The 18,688-nt window shown below is 47.0% G+C and overlaps 2 protein-coding genes across 9 annotated transcripts in view; one reads left to right on the top strand and one right to left on the bottom strand.

Moving 5' to 3' along the window:
- NCOA3 (nuclear receptor coactivator 3) overlaps nucleotides 1-8,784 on the top strand; it is a 122,358-nt gene extending 113,574 nt beyond the window's left edge. For 3 of the 4 annotated variants that reach the window (XM_067708368.1, XM_067708367.1, XM_067708369.1), the window contains 6 exons: nucleotides 72-365; nucleotides 1,463-1,567; nucleotides 3,150-3,381; nucleotides 4,184-4,358; nucleotides 4,843-4,984; nucleotides 5,303-8,784. In XM_067708368.1, coding sequence (XP_067564469.1) covers nucleotides 72-365; nucleotides 1,463-1,567; nucleotides 3,150-3,381; nucleotides 4,184-4,358; nucleotides 4,843-4,984; nucleotides 5,303-5,314 — 960 coding nt within the window. In that variant the 3' untranslated portion in view covers nucleotides 5,315-8,784. The remainder of the gene's footprint in view (nucleotides 1-71; nucleotides 366-1,462; nucleotides 1,568-3,149; nucleotides 3,382-4,183; nucleotides 4,359-4,842; nucleotides 4,985-5,302) is intronic. The other variant, XM_067708370.1, reaches the window with a different exon arrangement.
- A 597-nt stretch (nucleotides 8,785-9,381) lies between these two features.
- SULF2 (sulfatase 2) overlaps nucleotides 9,382-18,688 on the bottom strand; it is a 140,664-nt gene continuing 131,357 nt past the window's right edge. For 4 of the 5 annotated variants that reach the window (XM_067708374.1, XM_067708371.1, XM_067708373.1 and 1 more), the window contains exons 12-21: nucleotides 16,059-16,275; nucleotides 15,838-15,934; nucleotides 15,278-15,372; nucleotides 14,316-14,375; nucleotides 13,739-13,908; nucleotides 13,394-13,536; nucleotides 12,211-12,334; nucleotides 11,480-11,513; nucleotides 11,185-11,238; nucleotides 9,382-10,222 (exon numbers count right to left, since the gene is read on the bottom strand). In XM_067708374.1, coding sequence (XP_067564475.1) covers nucleotides 10,192-10,222; nucleotides 11,185-11,238; nucleotides 11,480-11,513; nucleotides 12,211-12,334; nucleotides 13,394-13,536; nucleotides 13,739-13,908; nucleotides 14,316-14,375; nucleotides 15,278-15,372; nucleotides 15,838-15,934; nucleotides 16,059-16,275 — 1,025 coding nt within the window. In that variant the 3' untranslated portion in view covers nucleotides 9,382-10,191. The remainder of the gene's footprint in view (nucleotides 10,223-11,184; nucleotides 11,239-11,479; nucleotides 11,514-12,210; nucleotides 12,335-13,393; nucleotides 13,537-13,738; nucleotides 13,909-14,315; nucleotides 14,376-15,277; nucleotides 15,373-15,837; nucleotides 15,935-16,058; nucleotides 16,276-18,688) is intronic. The other variant, XM_067708375.1, reaches the window with a different exon arrangement.

Raw genomic sequence — 18,688 nt, forward strand, 5'->3', positions numbered from 1 at the left:
TCTTTAGAGCATTGTATTTTTGTTGGTTTCCCACGTGTACTTTACTATTCATTTATGTGTTTGATGTTTAGGGACAAGCTTTGGAGTCCAAACAGGATGCTTTCCAAGGTCAAGAAGCGGCAGTAATGATGGAGCAGAAGGCAGCCTTATATGGGCAGACGTACCCGACACAGGGGCCTCCAATGCAAGGAGCCTTTAATCTTCCGGGACAATCACCACCTTTTAACTCAATGATGAATCAGATGAACCAGCAAGGAGGTTTTCCTCTCCAAGGAATGCACCCTCGGGCCAACATCATGAGACCCCGGACAAACACTCCCAAGCAACTTAGAATGCAGCTTCAGCAGAGGCTGCAGGGCCAGCAGGTAACCAGTCACATGCCCGAAGCAGCTTTCCCTTTGGCCTCCTCCTCTTTCATTTGTTTTTGGACTGTGTTCTTTCAGGGCTCTTGCCACTGGCTCTCTATCCCCCGTCAACCGAAGAAATTCCTTTCGTTTTCATTTCTGTTAACATTTTACTTGTATGGATGGTTCCTTGCTAGGGAGTGGTTGTACTAGAGTTGGATACCTTTCTATAAGAATATTCTATTGTACAGGTTGAAAAATAAACAATGTCCGAGAGGATTGCTCTTGGGGGAGAAGAGGTTTCTTGATGGCTTTGTAGTCTTAGAGGTAGATAATTTCTATTATTAAGAGTCCTTAATGTTAATAGCCAGATGTTGAAACCTTATTGATTTGAGCAGAAACCTCTGAGTAAGGAACCTTTTGAGTAAGGAACCTCTGCTTTCTAGATGTGTTATACAACTTGAGCTCTTTTAATATTTTTTTTTCCGTTTCCTTTGTAACACATTTTAGAAAATTTATTTAAAAAAATTTATTTTTATTTTGTATCTTGAGTGCACTGAGTTCTTAAATGTGGGGGGATCGAACCACATAAGCAGATGAGTGAATTGAGAATCCAGTGAGCTGGAGACCCTTCCAGTGTATTAATGTTCCTAAAAGCGTAGGTACTCAGGAAAGCTGTGTTAATGCGTTCATGGTATCATTTTTTACCATTTCTTTCCACTAAAAATTACCCAGGAAAAGGTAGCAGAAGTAGTTTTTTCCAGTGTTACCTTTGATCAAATTAAAGCTATTTCCCCAATAGCCTAAGTAATCCCAGAGAAAATCTGACTTTATAAATTCTTTGAGTTCCTGCTGAAGACATTCTTTAAGCTGCAGAATTGCACTTTCACTTTTCTTCCTGTTGCTGAACATGAAGGCCACACATGCCAGCCCAGGGCTTTCCAGCACCAACCTTTTTGAAATGTGAAAGTGTGCTCTTCAGCTTAGCCATGACTTAGCCCGGTTAATGGGTTCAGAGGTGTCTTCATGACCTCGCTGGGTGGTGCCAAGGGTGTGGACAGCTGTTTGGGCTCATTAACGTGCTCCACTTGCATTCTAACCACCCTGTCTCTCCCCAGTTTTTGAATCAGAGCCGTCAGGCACTTGAAATGAAAATGGAAAACCCTACTGCTGGTGGGGCTGCGGTGATGAGGCCCATGATGCAGCCTCAGGTCAACTCCCAGGTGAGAATAAGTCTCTCCGTGTTCAGGGCTGAATGCCCCGCATAGGGCTTGGCCCAATGCTTGACTCTCAGTAAATGTTTATTAAACAAAGACAGTACATAATCCCAAATTTCTTGTGTAAGAACCCATCCCACGGTCCCATCACACTTTTTCTTCCCTTTGTCTCTCCTACTGGTAACTAGGAAGAATCAGAGGAAGAGAGGTTCTTTTATTAAAAAACACGGATTCATGTTTTTAAAGTTAGTTCCCCGGGGGTGGGGTGGGATGAATTGGGAGACTGGGATGGACATATATACACTATTGATACTGTGTATAAAAAAGATAGCTAATGAGAACCTGCTGTATAGCTCAGGGAGCTTTGCTCAGTGCTCTGTGGTGACCTAAATGGGAAGGAAATCCAAAAAAAGAGGGCATATATGTATACATATAGCTGCTTCACTTTGCTGTACAGTAGAAACTTAACAGAACATTGTAAAGCAACTGTACTCCAGTAAAAATTAATAAAAAAATTAATTCCCTTTGTGATCAGTTGCTGTGTTGTGAAAACAGCTACCATTTACTTTTCAGGAATTGAAAATAACAAATCTGTAAACTTTTTTCTGTTCCTGGATTGTGAAACCACCTGCTCACTGCGTAGAATTTGAAATTATAAGAAGTATAAAGAAGAAAATAAATAATTTATAATCCCACTCTCAGTGACAGCCTCTGAGATGACCTGATTTCCCCTAGTGGGAGGAATGCTGTTAAAGTTCTGTCTGCCCCCAGCGCATGGTGGACACTATATTAAGGCATTTCCTTAGTGTGCACAAGGCAGATGACTACACGAAAATCCCTACTGTGGTTTGAAATACTGTTAAACGACAACAATTCTGAAATGCCTAGTTTTTGCTGTTAGACCTACTCGGAAGTACCAATACCTATATATTTTCTTGATAGTCAGATCTCCTGTATAAGCTGAGCTAGGATGCTTTCCAAAAAGAGGATAAATGTTTGCTTTTTATCCTGGGTGATGATCTCTCCCAGCTGGCAAATCAACAGGTCAGCTTCCTTGTTCAGTGCTTTGATCCCGTCACCTCCTTACCCTTCACCTCTTCTGTCAGAAGGTTTAGAGAGACTACAAGAGCTTCTGGGGTGGATTCCTGCTTCTCTGAGTATAACCCCATCCCTTTGCTTTGTTTTTGGCTTCTCTTTTTGTTTCTCCCCCAAACATAGTCTCATTCCTGCCCCTTTTCTTCTTGCTGTTTTATTTCATAGTTTTTGAAGTTTGTCCTCAAATTCTACTCCTAAATGTTCTCTCACTTTGAGGAATGTTTTCTAACTATGTCAAAGCCCGATGACTTTTCTGCTTTCGTCCCCTAGCCCCCAGTAATTTCCAGGTCCCTGTTCTCCCCCAACGCTCATACCCACACCAAGCCAGAAAGCCTTTACCATAATGAGAATTGTGCCTTTCCTTTTTTGTAATTATATAGAAAGGCATTGGGTGTTTTTTCTCTCTGATACCTCGTGTCATGGGGGCACTGTATGTATGAAATTGGCTAGCTCTTGCCACATGTGTGTAATTGCGTTCTTTCTTGGGTGTTAGCAGGGTTTCCTTAACGCCCAGATGGTCGCCCAGCGCAGCAGAGAGCTGCTGAGTCATCACTTCCGACAGCAGAGGGTGGCGATGATGATGCAGCAGCAGCAACAGCAGCAGCAAACCCAGGCCTTCAGTCCACCCCCTAACGTGACTGCGTCCCCCACCATGGACGGAGTCCTGGCAGGGCCTGCCATGCCACAAGCTCCACCCCAGCAGTTTCCATATCCACCAAATTATGGTAAATTTGTCAGGGATGATAACGTCTTCCTCAAAGTAACATTCCTACGGACGTAAGAGTCACTAGGTCTGTTGTAGATTAAAAGCAAATGCTATTCACTCTCTTTTATTTCACAAGAGAAACAAAATTAATTAAAAAATAACAGAACAAAAATGTCTACTGCAGTGCACAGATGATTGTCACTGAGGTAGATGATCTATCATAGTTCAGGTTTTTTCCCACCAGGTCTTGTTTTTACAGTTCCCCACATCTTAATTTGGAAGAAAGACTTACCAGGTCCTGTCCAGTACGTCCCAGCCTAGTAGAACTCTGCCATCTCCGAACAGTGAGAGCAATGCACTGTGTGGGCTTTTTGAGTTCCTTTTCTTGGTGGCTTGGACATATTAATTACAGTCATACCTTTGTGAGGTTCCAGGAGCATGGTGGGAGTGGGGCTAGAGGTATCTGTTACAGAGATGACATTTGAGGATGCGTCCCTGTCAGCTGGGGACACAGCTCTTTGCCCTCTAAAGGGGGATGGAGTGAGGAGCAGCGTGATACGGTGTCCTTTTTATAGAGAAAGCTCACTGAAGTAACTGCCCTTCGGGGGATCCACACAGCGTGCATCTCTGTAGTAAGCCTGCCTCTAGTTGTCACCTTGGTGAGAAGCAAGAATTACTGGCAGGCAGCATCTTTATACCTTATACTTAACACATTCCCCCACCTTTAAAAAAGAACCTCAAGTTACTACAGAAAGCTGATATTCTAAGGAGGTAGCATTTGAGCATTGTAATTTCTTTCTCTTCTTCTTTCTTTTTTAAAGGGATGGGACAGCAGCCAGATCCAGCCTTTGGTCGAGGGCCTAGTCCTCCCAGTGCGATGATATCATCAAGAATGGGTCCCTCCCAGAATCCCATGATGCAGCACCCTCAGACCGCACCCATGTATCAGTCCTCGGAAATGAAGGGCTGGCCGTCAGGAACCCTGACCAGGAACAGGTGAAGAACAGGGAATTTTTTTTTTTGGCTGGGCGGCTTGGCTTGCGGGATCTCAGTTCCCTGACCAGGGATTGAACCCAAGCCCATGGCAGTGAAATTGCAGAGTCTTAACTACTGGACTGCTGGGGAATTCCCAGAATAGGGACTTCATAAAAGTCGGCCACATTCTAGTGCCAGAAGTTCAGGGAATTAGTCTCTGTGTTTCTCAGCCAAGCCTGTTTGGGTGGGGAGCGCAGAGGTCCTAGGCTTACGTTAGAGAGTGTGTGATTTGGCTCATCTGTTTTGAGAAGCCTTCCTACTGTGCTCATCTCCACGAGGGTAGTGAGTACAGAGAGCTGTGAAAGATAGAAGGCAGGCTGTCAGAGTTTTCTTGCCCATGTTCTCTGCTTGAGTACAGCGACATTGACAAAATTGCGGTAGTCTCTGTGTGCGTGTCCTGTGTTATGAAAATGACCCAAGAGGTAATTTCCCACTTTCTTTACAGCTCTTTTTCCCAGCAGCAGTTTGCCCACCAGGGGAATCCTGCAGCGTATAGCATGGTGCACATGAATGGCAGCAGTGGTCCCATGGGACAGATGAACATGAACTCCATGCCCATGACTGGCATGCCGATGGGTCCTGATCAGGTACGGGGTGGGGGGATCTGTTCCTTACCTTTCTCAAAAAATTTTTCCTGTTCTCTGGAGAGAACCAAAGCCTCAACTGTAATGTTAAAGGTCCTAGGTAGATTTTAAACTTGGATGTATAACTTAAAAATATATGTAATAATTGAAAAAACTTTTGGTTTGAAGGCATTGGGCCAGTTGATACTTTCAGAAATGTGGGATCTAAGAACTGAATCAGTCAGCCAGAGCCATGTTGGAAGCCATCAGTGTAGACATAACGGATTCTTTTCTGTTGGGCAAAGTGTGTGTTTTACTCATGTTACTTCTGGTTGCCAACAGAAATATTGCTGACGTCTCTACACCAGGACCTCCAAGGAAATCACTGTACAAATGACACTGCACTAGGATTATTGGGAGTAAAGAATCATTGTCTAGGCGCCCAGCTTTGAAGGAAGGACCAGCTTTGATCCCCATCAAGGGTATTTCAAGTGATGTCATTTGAGCAGGCAGGACTGGATTTTAAGCTGAAGCGTGATATCTACCTGTTATTTTTCCCTCCTCCTATGTATCATGGTGTTTAAAACAAATATTTTTGGCGTTCTGCCTTTTCAGGATGTGATTCTGGAGGTACGGAGTGTTACTGATCACAGAACTGTCCGGTGTCAGAAACTTTTTTCTGCTTGGCTATCCAAAGTCTTTGGAAAAAATGTAGGTGGGCCAGAGAACATTGGAGAAATCAAGAGATTAGAACATCCGGTTTCTTGATAGTTGCTGTATTGGGTGAAGCGCATGGTCCCAACCTCGAGTGTTTTTGTCACTGTCAGGTTCTGTCCCGGGAGTGGGCATTTCCAAGTTCTCCCTTAAGGATGGTGTTGAGTTGCTCTGACCCTACTCTTGGTTGTCCTAGGCTTTTTCCTAAATAGCATTTTTATCTGCCCCTAATGTCCTGTAATACTTCACCTCCAGGAATTGTCCTTGGTGTCAGATGGCATCGCAGAAGGGAAAGTAGATGACAGTATTTAATTGCAGCAGTCAGTGGCAATTTTTCGTATGCTAATGTGCAGCGGAGTGCACTTTATTTAAAAAGTAATGGATAAATGCAATATTCTCGAGGTCTTGAGGAACGGTGAACCACATACCTAGTTTTTGTCTAAACTAATCTGTTGGACAAGAACTATGATTTTTGTTGTTGTTGTTGTTGAAAGTACTGGTTTCACCCTTTGCCTATATGGTAGAGCAATAATGCTTTTTGAAAATAAACTGCAGAAAACCCAAGGCCAGGTACTGCATTCTGAATCAGAATTTCGCAGTGTTTCTGTGAATAGAATTTCTTTTGTAAATATGACCTTTAAGATATTGTATTATGTAAAATATGTATATACCTTTTTTTGTAGGTCACAACAACTCATTTTTACAGAGTTTGTGAAACTAAATATTTAACGTTGATTTCAGTAAGTTCAGCATGGTGAGGTTACCAACAGAAGTCATCCCCTGAATTTGGTGGCCTGGGGGATGGGGCAGTGGCCAACAGCTTTTCCTTGCCCCCAGCCTGAGATGCCTCGCTTGTTTTCAGTCTCTTAATCTCAGTGCTTTTTAAAGAGATCATTTAGATGTAGACATTTAAATTTTTTAAAAAAATTTCTCTACCAGAACTAAGCACTTTGTTAATTTTGGGGGAGAGAATAGATACGGGGAAATAAACTTTAAAAAAAAAACCCAGATATCAAGGATTTTAAAAGATCAAGCAATTTGATTTCAAAGAAGAATCTTGGATTTTAAGCAGTCCATAAATTAAATGGCAGTTCGTGGTATTTTCTTTTAAAAAGTGAATACATTGTCTTCTCATCCATTTTAGGAGTGCTCTAAGGTTTTGGTTGCTAGGACCTGAGTCCCACATTGAGATCCCAGGCGTAGAATCCTCAGTGTGTGGTTCCTGGTGTCTGCTCAGCTTGTCTTGTCCTTCCACTACTGTGATGTTTTCCCACGAGAATTGGAGGAGTAGCATCATGGTTATTTCCTAAGGAGTTCGGTCTCCATAGCAGCCAGTTTCATGCGATTCAGAGCCGAGGTCTGACTGGGCGCCTTTGCATTCCCTCCCTGCTCTGCCCCCACCCCTTTCTGCTGCTGCCACTTGTCGGTTGGGAATAGGGAAGAAAGTCAAGTTTAATTCCCTTTACTTGGTTTACTTTATCAGGTTCAAACAGTTGAATGAAATTGGGTTTTTGGACTAGCTATGAATTTCAAATGTCTGTTAGCCTTGGTGTCGTTTCCTAGCAATAACTGAGAGCCAGTTAAAATTTTTTCACACGTTTAGCCAATATTTGTAGGTGTCTCTGAAGGTGAGATCATTTAATTTCTTTGACCTATGAGTAAGTGAAACCTGTGTTTCCAGAACCACCACTAGAGTGGAGTTGAGTTTCACACTCCCCCCACCTGGTTAAAAACAAATCTAAGATTATAAATCCATCAGCTTCCATCCGAGTGGCCTGTACTTTTTAGGTAACACATCCTCTGGTCTGGAGACGGAGGCAGAGCTGAATGAGAGTCTCTGTCTTTTTAAACACAGTTGTATCAGATGTACTGAACCCTTCTTGTTGAAGTCACACGTGTGTGGGAGAAAGAGAATGGTGCTCTTACCCTTTCTTGACTTTTAATTAAAAACAAAAAGTTTTGTGATTCTTTTCCTCAATCAGTCCTGACTCCAGGCTAAGTGGAAGGCAGCACCCCCTTTTTATATGGAAGAAAAATGAAGTTTATTATAAGTTTTTATATTTTCTACTTGTTCATTTTATTGGTGCAAATTGAGATTTTGTTTCCTTTTAATAGATGCAGTCTTTGAGATAATTTGTTGTTTTTACCTTTATTCCCGTTTTATCTTTTTCGGATAATTCTCTTTGTACTCCTCTGCCTACCTCTCCTCACTCCTCCTCCCCTCACCCCCACCACTTTTTTAAACCTTAGTATCTGTTGGGTGAACAGTGTAAGTAATGTTTTCATCTGCTTTTAGAATGTGAGATATTTCCAGTACCTACTTTTTTGCTGAATCCAAAGATATATAAATATAAATATATTTTATAAAGATCAAAATGATATAAAGGAGATACGTTTCTTCCTTTAAAAAAACAAATAGAAATCCATTGTTAACGTTCATATTATGATGCCACTTTTCTAAACTGTGCATCTTGATGGAAAGGTGTAAATATCAATCAATAGGACTGCTTAATCAGTATTTAATATCTAAGGTGAGTTGGGGATGTATAGGGGCGGGGTACTACAGAACATAGCTGGCTTGCTGTCCTACAAATTCCTTGATCCATAGACAGATGCAGCTGGAAAGTAAACAGAATGGATTGCCAGCTACCCATATGCCTGTCCAGTTCCCTTTTTATTTGCAGAATCCGTGCATTTGTTCACACGTGGGAAGTTCACAGGAGTAAAACCTCTTGGGTAGATGAACTCTCCCCTGCTGCAGAGGAGCAGGGGCTGTTATGTGGCCCCGAGGCAGACTGTTTCATCGTGAGCAGGCTGTTCTCCTTTTCCTTCCTTCTCTTTCTTTCTCTCGTTCCAATATTTGGAATTTTGAAGAAGATGGACATGTCATTCTGAGAGCAATATTTAAATTCTCAGGAATTGACTTACAGTGTTGAGAATGAATTCACTTTCAATTTTACATTAAATGTTGTTTTTAAAAAATATAAACCACACTGCAAAGAATCCAAACCACGTGGGATAACTTATGAGATGGTTGAGTGGTAAGCTGTGACTCCTTTGTTGATCATTTTGGACGTCATTGTAAATAAAGGTTTCTATTTAAAATTGAAGGCTGAGAGTGTGCCACTTTTTTTTTTTTAAATCCCAAGAAATCCTATTTCAGATAATAGTAGCAGTTTCTGTGAGGCTAAGAGAAATCTGGAAAGCATGGCCCTGTTCTTACACGAGGTAAGTGCTTGGGGGTCATGTGTTAGGGAGAAACGTGCTGGGCCAGGTGATGGCCGAAGTTCCTCCTCCTCCCAGTCTAGCGTTCCGACAGCTACCTTTACCCGTTGGACTACCCAGTATACGACGCAGGGCTGGATAAGGTGAGTTGCTTTGCAGTTGGTTAATACTTTTATAAAAGTGGGGTCCTAAAGCTGGTGTGATGAGACACTTACCTTTGAGGTCCCTGAAGTATGGTAAATTCTAGTCAATTTATAACCACGTATTCCCTTTTAAAAAACCATCTAAACCCATGGTGTCTCCTTCCAAAAAGGTGTTGACTGGTGGTATCTTGAATGCTTTTTAACTAAAAAAAACCAAACACACCCAAAAGACTCCTAAGAGTGGCCTTTTAGAAAATGTCAAAGGTTCCCTCATACCACCTGCTGGTCACTGGCTGGGGTTTTCAACGTTGTTTGTTTGACAATACTTAGACTACAAAATTTCTTTACAAATACAGTTTTATTAAAACTTGGGACATACATCAACTTCGTGTCTTTGCAGGACTTTAAAAAACATCAGTTCTGGGACAGATAACAAAGGAATCCTGGGAGAAATGGCATCTGGTCAGAAGAGGAAAGTCTACAACTGCACGGGCTTTTCTTTTACATGGGCCACAGCGTTTATTGACACCACCACTCTTGAAAATTGGGCTTTCTTATTAGTCAAATCCCCCTAAAAGTTCCCGAGCTGGTTACATGTAAATAGTCACATATATACAGTGAAGTCAGTTTCTTCAGAGGCAGCCAGGGTTCTAGTGTGAAGTATAAATTTATGACTTTTGTGCTGTTGACTCATTGTGAAACTCGGTCACCATTTCCTGCCTCTGTCCTGCTTCCTAGTTCCTTCTTTGTGAACGGCCAAAAGAATAAGAGGATTTAAAACAGGGTGGTTCTTACCCTGTGCTTTAAAAAAATTCCAGTGACTTTCACCCTTGGGGAAAATTTCCAAGAAAACCTCTCTGTTGTTCTTCCCTTGTGAGCCTCTCAGAGAGGGTTAGTGGTGACCTTTTGATATGAAAATGCATTTTGTGCAGCTGGTGAGGTATACTCCATAGCAAAAGCAGGGGCAAAAATGGACTCCCAAGTCTCACTACTCCTGGATGCTTCTCTTCCAGAATCTGCCACGTTGACTGAAAGCGAATTCTGTGTGTCTCAGGCTTCTTGGCTAACATCATAGGTCTGCTGGAAGTCATTCAGAGTTTTTCATTGTACAGGTGATGCCTCTGTTTTTGGAGGTCCATCTCATGCTTCTTAACCTTCCCAGCCTTCCCACAGTTGTCCCCTGTGGAACAAAGCAAACTCATTTACCACGCTGCTTATGGATTTCTTAATTGGTCCTACAGCTGAGTCAGCTTCGCTTCAAGGATGTGGCTGCTGAGAAGGAATATTTCTAGATCCCTCAGGGCTTGCTATCACCTAATCATCTGGATTGTCAGTTGGCTTACAGAGTCAGTGGCTGGCAAAGATGTCATTTAAAGATCTGGATAGGATAGTGGCTAAGGAGAAAGTGAGATATAAAGATCAAGTGCTTTCATTCTGGTAGCACCAAAGAAATGCTTAACTAACTGGCCCATTATTTTTCCTGTTAAAGCCACACAGGTTTATATGCCTATAAAGACAGAAATGAGTAGGCCACAGGTTGCAAATGGCAGCTCACCCAGGGGGCTGGTTGGCCTGCATGGTAACTTCATGTCAGATTAGTTGCCAACATTAACAAATCGTCACACATATCTACGTTTCTGGATTTTCTCGAGGAAGCAGAGGATTCAAATTGCATCCCATTCCATTCTCTTTAGACCAGAGTGACTTCTCCAGGTTGCCACAGCCTCCTGGCCCCTACCAGCCCCTGTTGGCCCTGGAGTTCGTAGCACGGATGTTTTGGAAACTATTCAATGAGGCCACCTTGCCGCTGACACGGTGGACCAAGTAGCACCTCTGCAGCCACAGCCTTCAAGACGCCTGGCACTTAGCTGACTGACATGGTTCTCAGCCTCTCAGGAAGGCCTGGAGCTTACCAAGCACAGATGATGACGTGGAGAACAACGGTGTATTAGACAAAGTATAATCTAGAACATGAAATATATCCAAGTATGTTATTTTATGGGAAAGACTGACATGACTGCTTCCCCTCTTACGGGAACAGATGAGAGGAATAAGTGAGAAAGGGCACGCATGCAGAACAGCCTCGGCAAAACAAAGTGGATCAGGCCAGATGTCGATTGGTAAACTGGTTCCTCAACTCACAGTGATTTGGAAGAAGGTCTCTTCATTTCTGGCCACTTTCGACGCTGAAACTGCCTAAGGTTTCGAGTGTCAAAAGGAGAAAGAGTGTTAACCGTCACCAAGAAAGAAAAAGTGACCCCCAAAGAACTAGACAAAGAAGGTCGCTTAGTGGACACCTATCGCTGGTGGGTGAGCTAGGCCCCTGGCAGACCAGAGAAAGGTAGCATCCCAACCTCACACGTGCAGCCTTGAGGTTAGACTACAGGATGGGCCACCATATGGGGCGACTGTCAGGCTTTAAAAGCAAAAGCAATACCTGTATTGTTCATAGCTTCCTCCATCTTTCAGTCCTAAAGGAGAGAGAAATGCACGACATGGAAGCAGGTAAATAAGGGCAAAAGTGGCACAAACAAGGACAAACTTTATAACTGCCTCTTTTTCTTCTTTAAAACACTTCAGGTTTTTTTGTCACAAACCCATGATGTTGGTAGTGGCTCCTAGACAGAGGGGACTGAATTACCAGGTGAGCTGTCCCTAAGACTCTTGGTAGGTCGCCTACACTCTCGTGGCCTCTTATCGATTTCAGGCTCCTGCTGCAGTCACTCAGCACTGACCTTGGTCATAGCGGGGGAGCCGCATGTGGGCACGGAACACCTATGCTACAGCGGACAGAAAGCCGAGGGCAGCGGGGAGATCCTGAGTGTGGGCTCTCGGCAAATTTCCTAGAGGATGTGGTAGTGTGACCAAGTGCGTGGGCTCTGGACCCAGTCACGTCACTCATCCATAAAACGAGGACAAGCAGATTCACCTCAGAGGCTTGTCGGAGGCCTGTCAGTTAATGCAGGTAAAGCACTCAGCACCCTGGTGGGCTGACAGTGAAGGCACTTATCCTAAAAGTAGCACGTGGTTGGTGAATGTTAGGAAGGTGATATTATAGCTACTGGTGAGAATTCACCAACTCCTGGTGATTCTGGGTTCCCTCTTCAGACAGGACCTCCTCCGTCCCCTCCCGTGGTCACCCCGCACCACGCTGGGGCACCTGCTCACCCAGGTCCATGTTCCGGGTCCGGGGGTTACACTGCCTGTAACCCTTGCAGCTCCTCAGCTCCATGAGCTGCACATGTAGCTGATTGAGGATGTCCCTGTCCAGGGTGTTCACTGCATTCATCAACTGGTTGGAAAAAAGGTAGGTTATCAATGAGGTGAAGACTCCCCCACCCAGCCCCCTTCTACCATCTGGGGGACTGACTTCAGGCAGGTGGGGAGTACAAGGTGTGGAGGGATGGTGAGCTGTACTTCCACAAGAGCTGGGGTTTGGAACAGTTAGAACTGCCTTTTGCCTCTAGCCCCACGTGCATGAAATCTCAAAATAAAAACCGCCTCTGTGTACGTCACATTGAACTCCTGGAGCCACTGGTCAGGAAATTTACCAAGCCTGGAAAGAAGCTTGGAACCCAGCCCCGTATTTTTAAGCAGCCTTCCTTCACAGCCCCTCAGGGCCTCTTGATGGAAAAGCAGCCATCTGGCGAAGGGCTGGGTGAGTGACCTTGTCCTTACCTGCTCTGGGAGCCGCTGGTGACCCACTAACCTACCAGCTCTGTCACCCCCTTTTGTAAAATACAGGGATGACCTATCAAAGGAGAAAGACTGGTGGCCTGTACGGTAATTAGAGCAAAACAAGACAATCGAGTTGCTTGCACTTACAAATTGTGTAAAAGATTACTTTCAGACTTTTCTTGAAACATGGAAGACTGGGCAATGCCGAGGCCTTGCTACTGAGAAGCTCTAGCGCTGAAGCTGGGTCGTGACCATCTGTTTCAGAAGGGACACGCACGTTCCAGTCACCACGCTCCGTGGCCGCTTCAGTCCCGCATGGATTCAGTTGGGTTAATATAGGGGAAGCGCGGAGTAAGGGCTGCCTGAGTGTTAGTTACCGGCCTGTCGTCTGTAGGGTTTGGCCTGACCCTAAGGACCCCCGAGCCTCCAAAGTTCTAGGCGTCTTCCCAAGATCCCACAAAACCTGCTGGAACCGTGCCAGGTGCGTAAGTTGGAGGGAAGAGGCTGTACCCGGACGCAGGAAGGGCAGATGGCACAGAGTCCCAGCCTTCCTGGTGGCTTCAACTCACTTCTGCTGTCTTAGGGACTCAGTGGGACTTGAAAAACCAGTTATCACTTCCTCGGGGGGCCTACCTGGCAGGGGCCCCATTTCTCCAGCCTGTGTTGTCCGTACCTGGTAGGGGTCTGTGTTGAGATCAAAGTACTCTAGGAAGCCGGTTGCAAATTCACAGAAGAGGAAGTTGTGGGTCTCATTGATGGTCCTCATGCACCAGTACGTGTTGTTGTTGGCGCTGGTGCAGGCACAGAAGGGCCCCACTGCCAGGGAGGAGAGCACGCCCTGAGCCGGAGAGGCCCTGGCTGCCAGCCCCTTCCTGCCGGAGCACTTGACCCCTGAGGTTGCTGGGGGGCCTGTTCCTGAAAGACCCTCAGGGTCTGTCCAGGAAGCACTCACAAGCTGGGGGCACTGGGGCCCTGGGACCCCCGGGAGGACCCCCCGCCCTGGGCCCGGCTGGCTCACGCGTCCAGAGGGGTGCCGTCTGCCAGTGCTGGTTGTCGTGGGTGAAGCACGTGAGGCCGGGCATGCTGCACGTGTCGTTGTTCTGCAGCCGCCTGAGCAGCTTGCGGAGTTTCTTCTTGCGCTTCTGCTCCCGCAGCAGCCACACCTTGTCCTTCTCCTGCAAACCCTTCCTAGGGGCACACAGGGCCGCACCCCTCACACCTCCCCTGACCCCACCTTGGAGCCTCTTCCTGCCCAGGGAGCCAGGGTCATGGCCCTGGAGGGTTCCCAAAGGGAAGGCCCTTTGCCCAGGTCGCACTGCTGGTCCTTGGCAGGGCTGGGGCCAGACGAGGCTCCTGTCGTCCGACGTTAGCTCCTGCGGCAGCACAGGGCTAGGGCGCTTCCTGCTCACACCCGCTCCTGGGGCCTGTGTCCCGCCCTGCCCTGCAGTAACCCGCTCCGGCCACAGAGGGGCACCCGGACCCCTGCTCGTTGTTGATCTGGCAGTCGGGCCTCTGCGCCTCCCAGGGAAAGGCCAGGACTTGGCTTGTCCTTGTTTGTTTTGGCTTAAGGGAGGGCCGGCCGCCGCTGCCCTTACCTGAACGGATGCAGGCTGGAGCCTTTGTGCTTGAGGCGGCCTTTCTGCTGGGCGTGGTAACTGCAACAGACCCCCAGCCTGGCTTTCAGACACTGTGCCCAAGGCCACACCGTGGGGTGGCTGCGAACTGCGCTTCTCTGGGATCCCTGTTTCTCCTTCTGGGGTGGTGCTGGGAAGGTGCTATCCCCTGAGTGGCAGCCTGCCCAACTCCTTCCTCCATATGTGACCTGGGAGCCCCCGGCTGAAGGCCTCAGCCAGACAGAAGGTCGGGGTAGAGGCGAGTTAACCAAGTCTGGAGGCTGGGCCTGGCTCTGCGTGGCTTTAGCCTCAGCATCTGCAGTGCCCACCCACCTCACGCTTGCTCAGGGCCAGCCCTGGGGGAACCCGTATTTTGTAAGCCCTTTCTGGAAAGGCAGCAGTGACTATAGTAGCCACTAACCACATGTGGCTATTTCAATTTTAATTAAACTACCAATTCGGTTCCTCGGCTACAGTGGCCGCAGTTCAGATCTCAGTAGCCACGTGTGGTTGGCTGGTGGCTACCATACGGGGCAGCACAGATACAGCTGCTTCCATCACCAGAGAGGTTCTGTTGGACGGCACTGCTCGCGAGTTCAGACCCTTGGGCTGGGGGTTCCCTGAGCTGGTAATGTGGGCCTTGGGCCACGTGGGCCGTTCCCGGAAGGGCAGTCAGCAGAGGCACTTTTCCCTCCCGGGAACCGGCTCCACAATCAAGGGCCTGCCTGTCAGCAGTGCATGAATCTGGGTGGTACCCGAGGGGCGGTGCTTTCTGCCCAGTGGCTGACAACGGGGATCTGAATTATTACTAATTGTCTATCCTAAGCAAGGAGACAGGGATATAAAAATAATGAAAGGAGTCACAGAGGAGGGGATGCTGCATCTCTAGAGTGATCCCGCAAGAGCACTGGGGCCTTCCCGGGGCCTTTCTGCTCCCTCCTCACCTGACTTTGTGACAGTCACATTCTTCTGGCCGCTTTTTCTTCAGGTGACCTCGGACTTCCCTCAGGTTCTTAATTTTGTTCTGCAGGGTCTCGATCTGAGGGAGGGAGCAGAAGAGGAGGCCGTGAGCCTCTGGGGGGCTGGGTCAGCAGCGCTGGCCTGGCGGGGCCTCCCAGCCACTGTGCGCGTCTGTGGGCGCTGGGGGGGGCGGTCCTTGGTTCCACCCGCCGAAGGAACTGTGGGTCATTCTCCTGTCTTGTCCTGTCCGAGAACCCGCTGAGCCCATGGGGGGCTTCAAGGTCTCCCCCCAGGCCTGTTGGAAGGGCTGAGTGTGGTGTGAGCATCTTGTAGATCACAAAGGGGTACGACGTGGCTGTGCTGTTCCCCCCACCCCAATCTGGCAGGAGCTGTCTGTCTGAGGCCAGGACCGACACTGCCGGCCCTGGTGAAGGATTCTGCGGGGCCTCCCTCCCCTGGGCCTGGCTTCCCTGCCTCCGGCTGTGGCTGGTGGCCCCGCCGAGCTCGGGGTCGTGAGAACCCTCCCGGCCCAGACTCCTGTCACCTCGTGGTCAATGTGCAGCTTGTGGTCCTTCCAGGCCTGCAGGGACTTGTACAGGTCCAGGTCGCACTGGACCGTGTCGTTCTCCAGGATGTAGCACCTGTTCGAGAGAAGGGGTCACGTGGGGCCCTCGGGGCGTTGAGGGGGCCCAGGCAGGGGCCCAAGAGATGTGGGCACCCCTGCCAAGGTCCAGCCCCCCCCCAACCCCCACCCTAGACTCTCACCGATGTGTGACTTTAATGGGGTTGGGGGCTGAGTAGTCCGGAAGGCCCCCGGTGCCACTGAAGTCCCCGCCGTTCCTGTCGTCTTGGTCCTCAGGGGCACCTGGCCAGTGCCGCTTGGTGAGGTTGCGGGGCTGGGACCAGTCGTCCAGGCCGACGTGGTGCCCCTCGACAGCCACTGAGCGGATGGAGCGATTCCGGGCATAGCTGGCCTTGTACTCTGTGGGGTCAGAGGGGTGGCTGGGCTGGGAGGCTGGCCAGGCTCCCTGGGCAGCAGACTCTTGATTCAGACAGGGCTGTGCTCCCAAGCCAGGGCTTCAGTGCTGCCCGAGACTGGGGGGCTCAGGAAACCTACCTACCGGGAAAGTGGGCCCTGGACCCCAGTGGAAAGGACCTCAAGGTGATTCACTTGGGGAAACTGAAGTCCCAGAGCTAAGAAGGAATTGGCCTGAGATAATCTCAAGGAGGAGCTGTGCATAGGTAAACTGCGACATCCACACGATGGAGGATTCGAACACAGAGAACTGAAGCAACAATGCCGACGAATGTTAAAAACACTAATGTGTGAAGGAAGTCAGATACAGAAGTCACACATTGTATGATTCTATTTACACGACAGCCAGGATAGGTGATCCAGCAATTCCACTTCTGGGTATTTATCTGAAGAAAACAAAAATACGAACTCAAAGACATCTGTACCCCCCTGTTCACCGCATTATTTACAATAGCCAAGATATGGAAATAACCTAAGCGTCCACTGATGGATGAATGGATACAGAAGATGTGGCACGTACACAACACACACACACTGGAATATTACTCAGCCATCAAATAGAAGGAGATCTCGCTGTTGGCGACAACAGAGGTGGACCTTGAGGGGATTATGCTAAGCAAAATAAGTCAGAGAACGACAAATAGCATATGATCTCACTTATCTGTGGAATCGCTAAAACCAACCAACCAACCAAGCAAGCTCATAGAGAACAGATGAGTGGTTGCCAAGTGGGGGTGGGGGGTGGGGGGTAGGAATGGTGGGCGAAATGGGCAAAGGGGGTCAAAAGGTACAAACTTCCAGTTACAGAATCAGTCAGTCCTGGGGATGTAATGTACAGCATGGTGGCTATAGTTAATAATACTCTGTTGCATATTTGAAAGTTGCTGAGAGAATACGTCTTAATCTCATCACCAGAAAAAAAATTTTTGTAACTATGTTAAGTGGACTTGTTGGCGTGATCATTTTGCAATATATACAGATATGGAATCACAATGTTGTACACCTGAAACTGATGTAACATGTTAATTATACTGCAGTAAAACTCCACAAAACAAGATTAAAAAACCCCATTAATTTGAACTGGGTAAAAAAGAACCAAGCAGCACATTCTCCCAGACAGAAAAGGGAGGGGGGGGCTTGGGGAGGTCACTGATCTTCTCAGAGTTTATTTCCCCAGCAGTGAGCTGCATGCTCTCCACAGGGTGGGCAGTGAGGCAGGGCTGAGAGGTATTTTTTCCTAAGCTCTAAGTCACCTATGGAAAACTGAGGGCGTGCAGGTGCTGGGGCTCAGAGCAGGCCACCCCAAGATGCCACAATGGCATATTGATTATTTTGAATTAAAGTTCTTTGAAACACAGCTGGTGGGGAAAAAAATGATATTAAAAAACACTCTGACTCCACCTCTTTCCCCCTGAATGCGGGAACCTCTCCTCGGCCTGCAAATGACCAGGCGGAGGCTCAGCTGGACGGAGGCTGATAGTCAGGATTTGACAGGAGCGATACTTGAGGCCTTTCCCCCTAAAGTTAATTAGTTTAAGGTTGAATTCTGTACTCGGGAGGAAAGCATCCCAAAGCCTTTTCGAACATTTCATGCAAACTTTTCAAAGGCACACTGCCTTTAACTTGGAAGCCCCAGTGCACAGGAATCTCTTCATATCTGCTCTAATGGGAAACTGCTCCCTGATATCAGAAAGCAAATTCACAACAGTGTGGTAGGTTGGTCTAGGCTACTGCTAAGTGTAATAATGGAGGCTGGAGCTCCATTCTTCGAAAATAGTTTCCAGGAATGCAGAAAAGAAGAATTAAAAGCAACAATTCTTGCTTTGCAGTTTGAACCTTTAGGGAAACAAAAGCATCACACCTATGGTCAATGAGTCTTCGACAAAGGGGGCAAGAATATACAATGGAGAAAAGACAGTCTCTTTAGCAAGTGGTGTTGGGAAAGCTGGACGGCCGCTTCTAAATCAACACCCTCTCACCGTGCACAAAAATAAATTCCAAGTGGCTTAATTAAGACTTAAATATAAGACATGATACCATAAAACTCCTAGAAGAGAACACAGGCAAAACATGCTCTGACAAATCGTACCAAGGTTGTCTTAGGTCAGTCTCCCAAGGCAATAGAAATGAAAGCAAAAATAAACAAATGGGACCTAATCAAACGTATAAGCTTTTGCACAGCAAAGGAAACCATAAAGCAAAAAGACAACCTAGGACTGGGAGAAAATATTTGCAAACGATGCAACTGACAAAGGATTAATTTCCAAAACAGACAAACAGCTCATACAACTCAGTAACAAAAAACCAACCCGATCGAAAAATGGGCAGAAGACCTAAATAGACATTTCTCCAAAGAAAA

This window comes from Pseudorca crassidens, chromosome 15 (genome assembly GCF_039906515.1).
Source record: "Pseudorca crassidens isolate mPseCra1 chromosome 15, mPseCra1.hap1, whole genome shotgun sequence".
Taxonomy (NCBI): Eukaryota; Metazoa; Chordata; class Mammalia; order Artiodactyla; family Delphinidae; genus Pseudorca; species Pseudorca crassidens.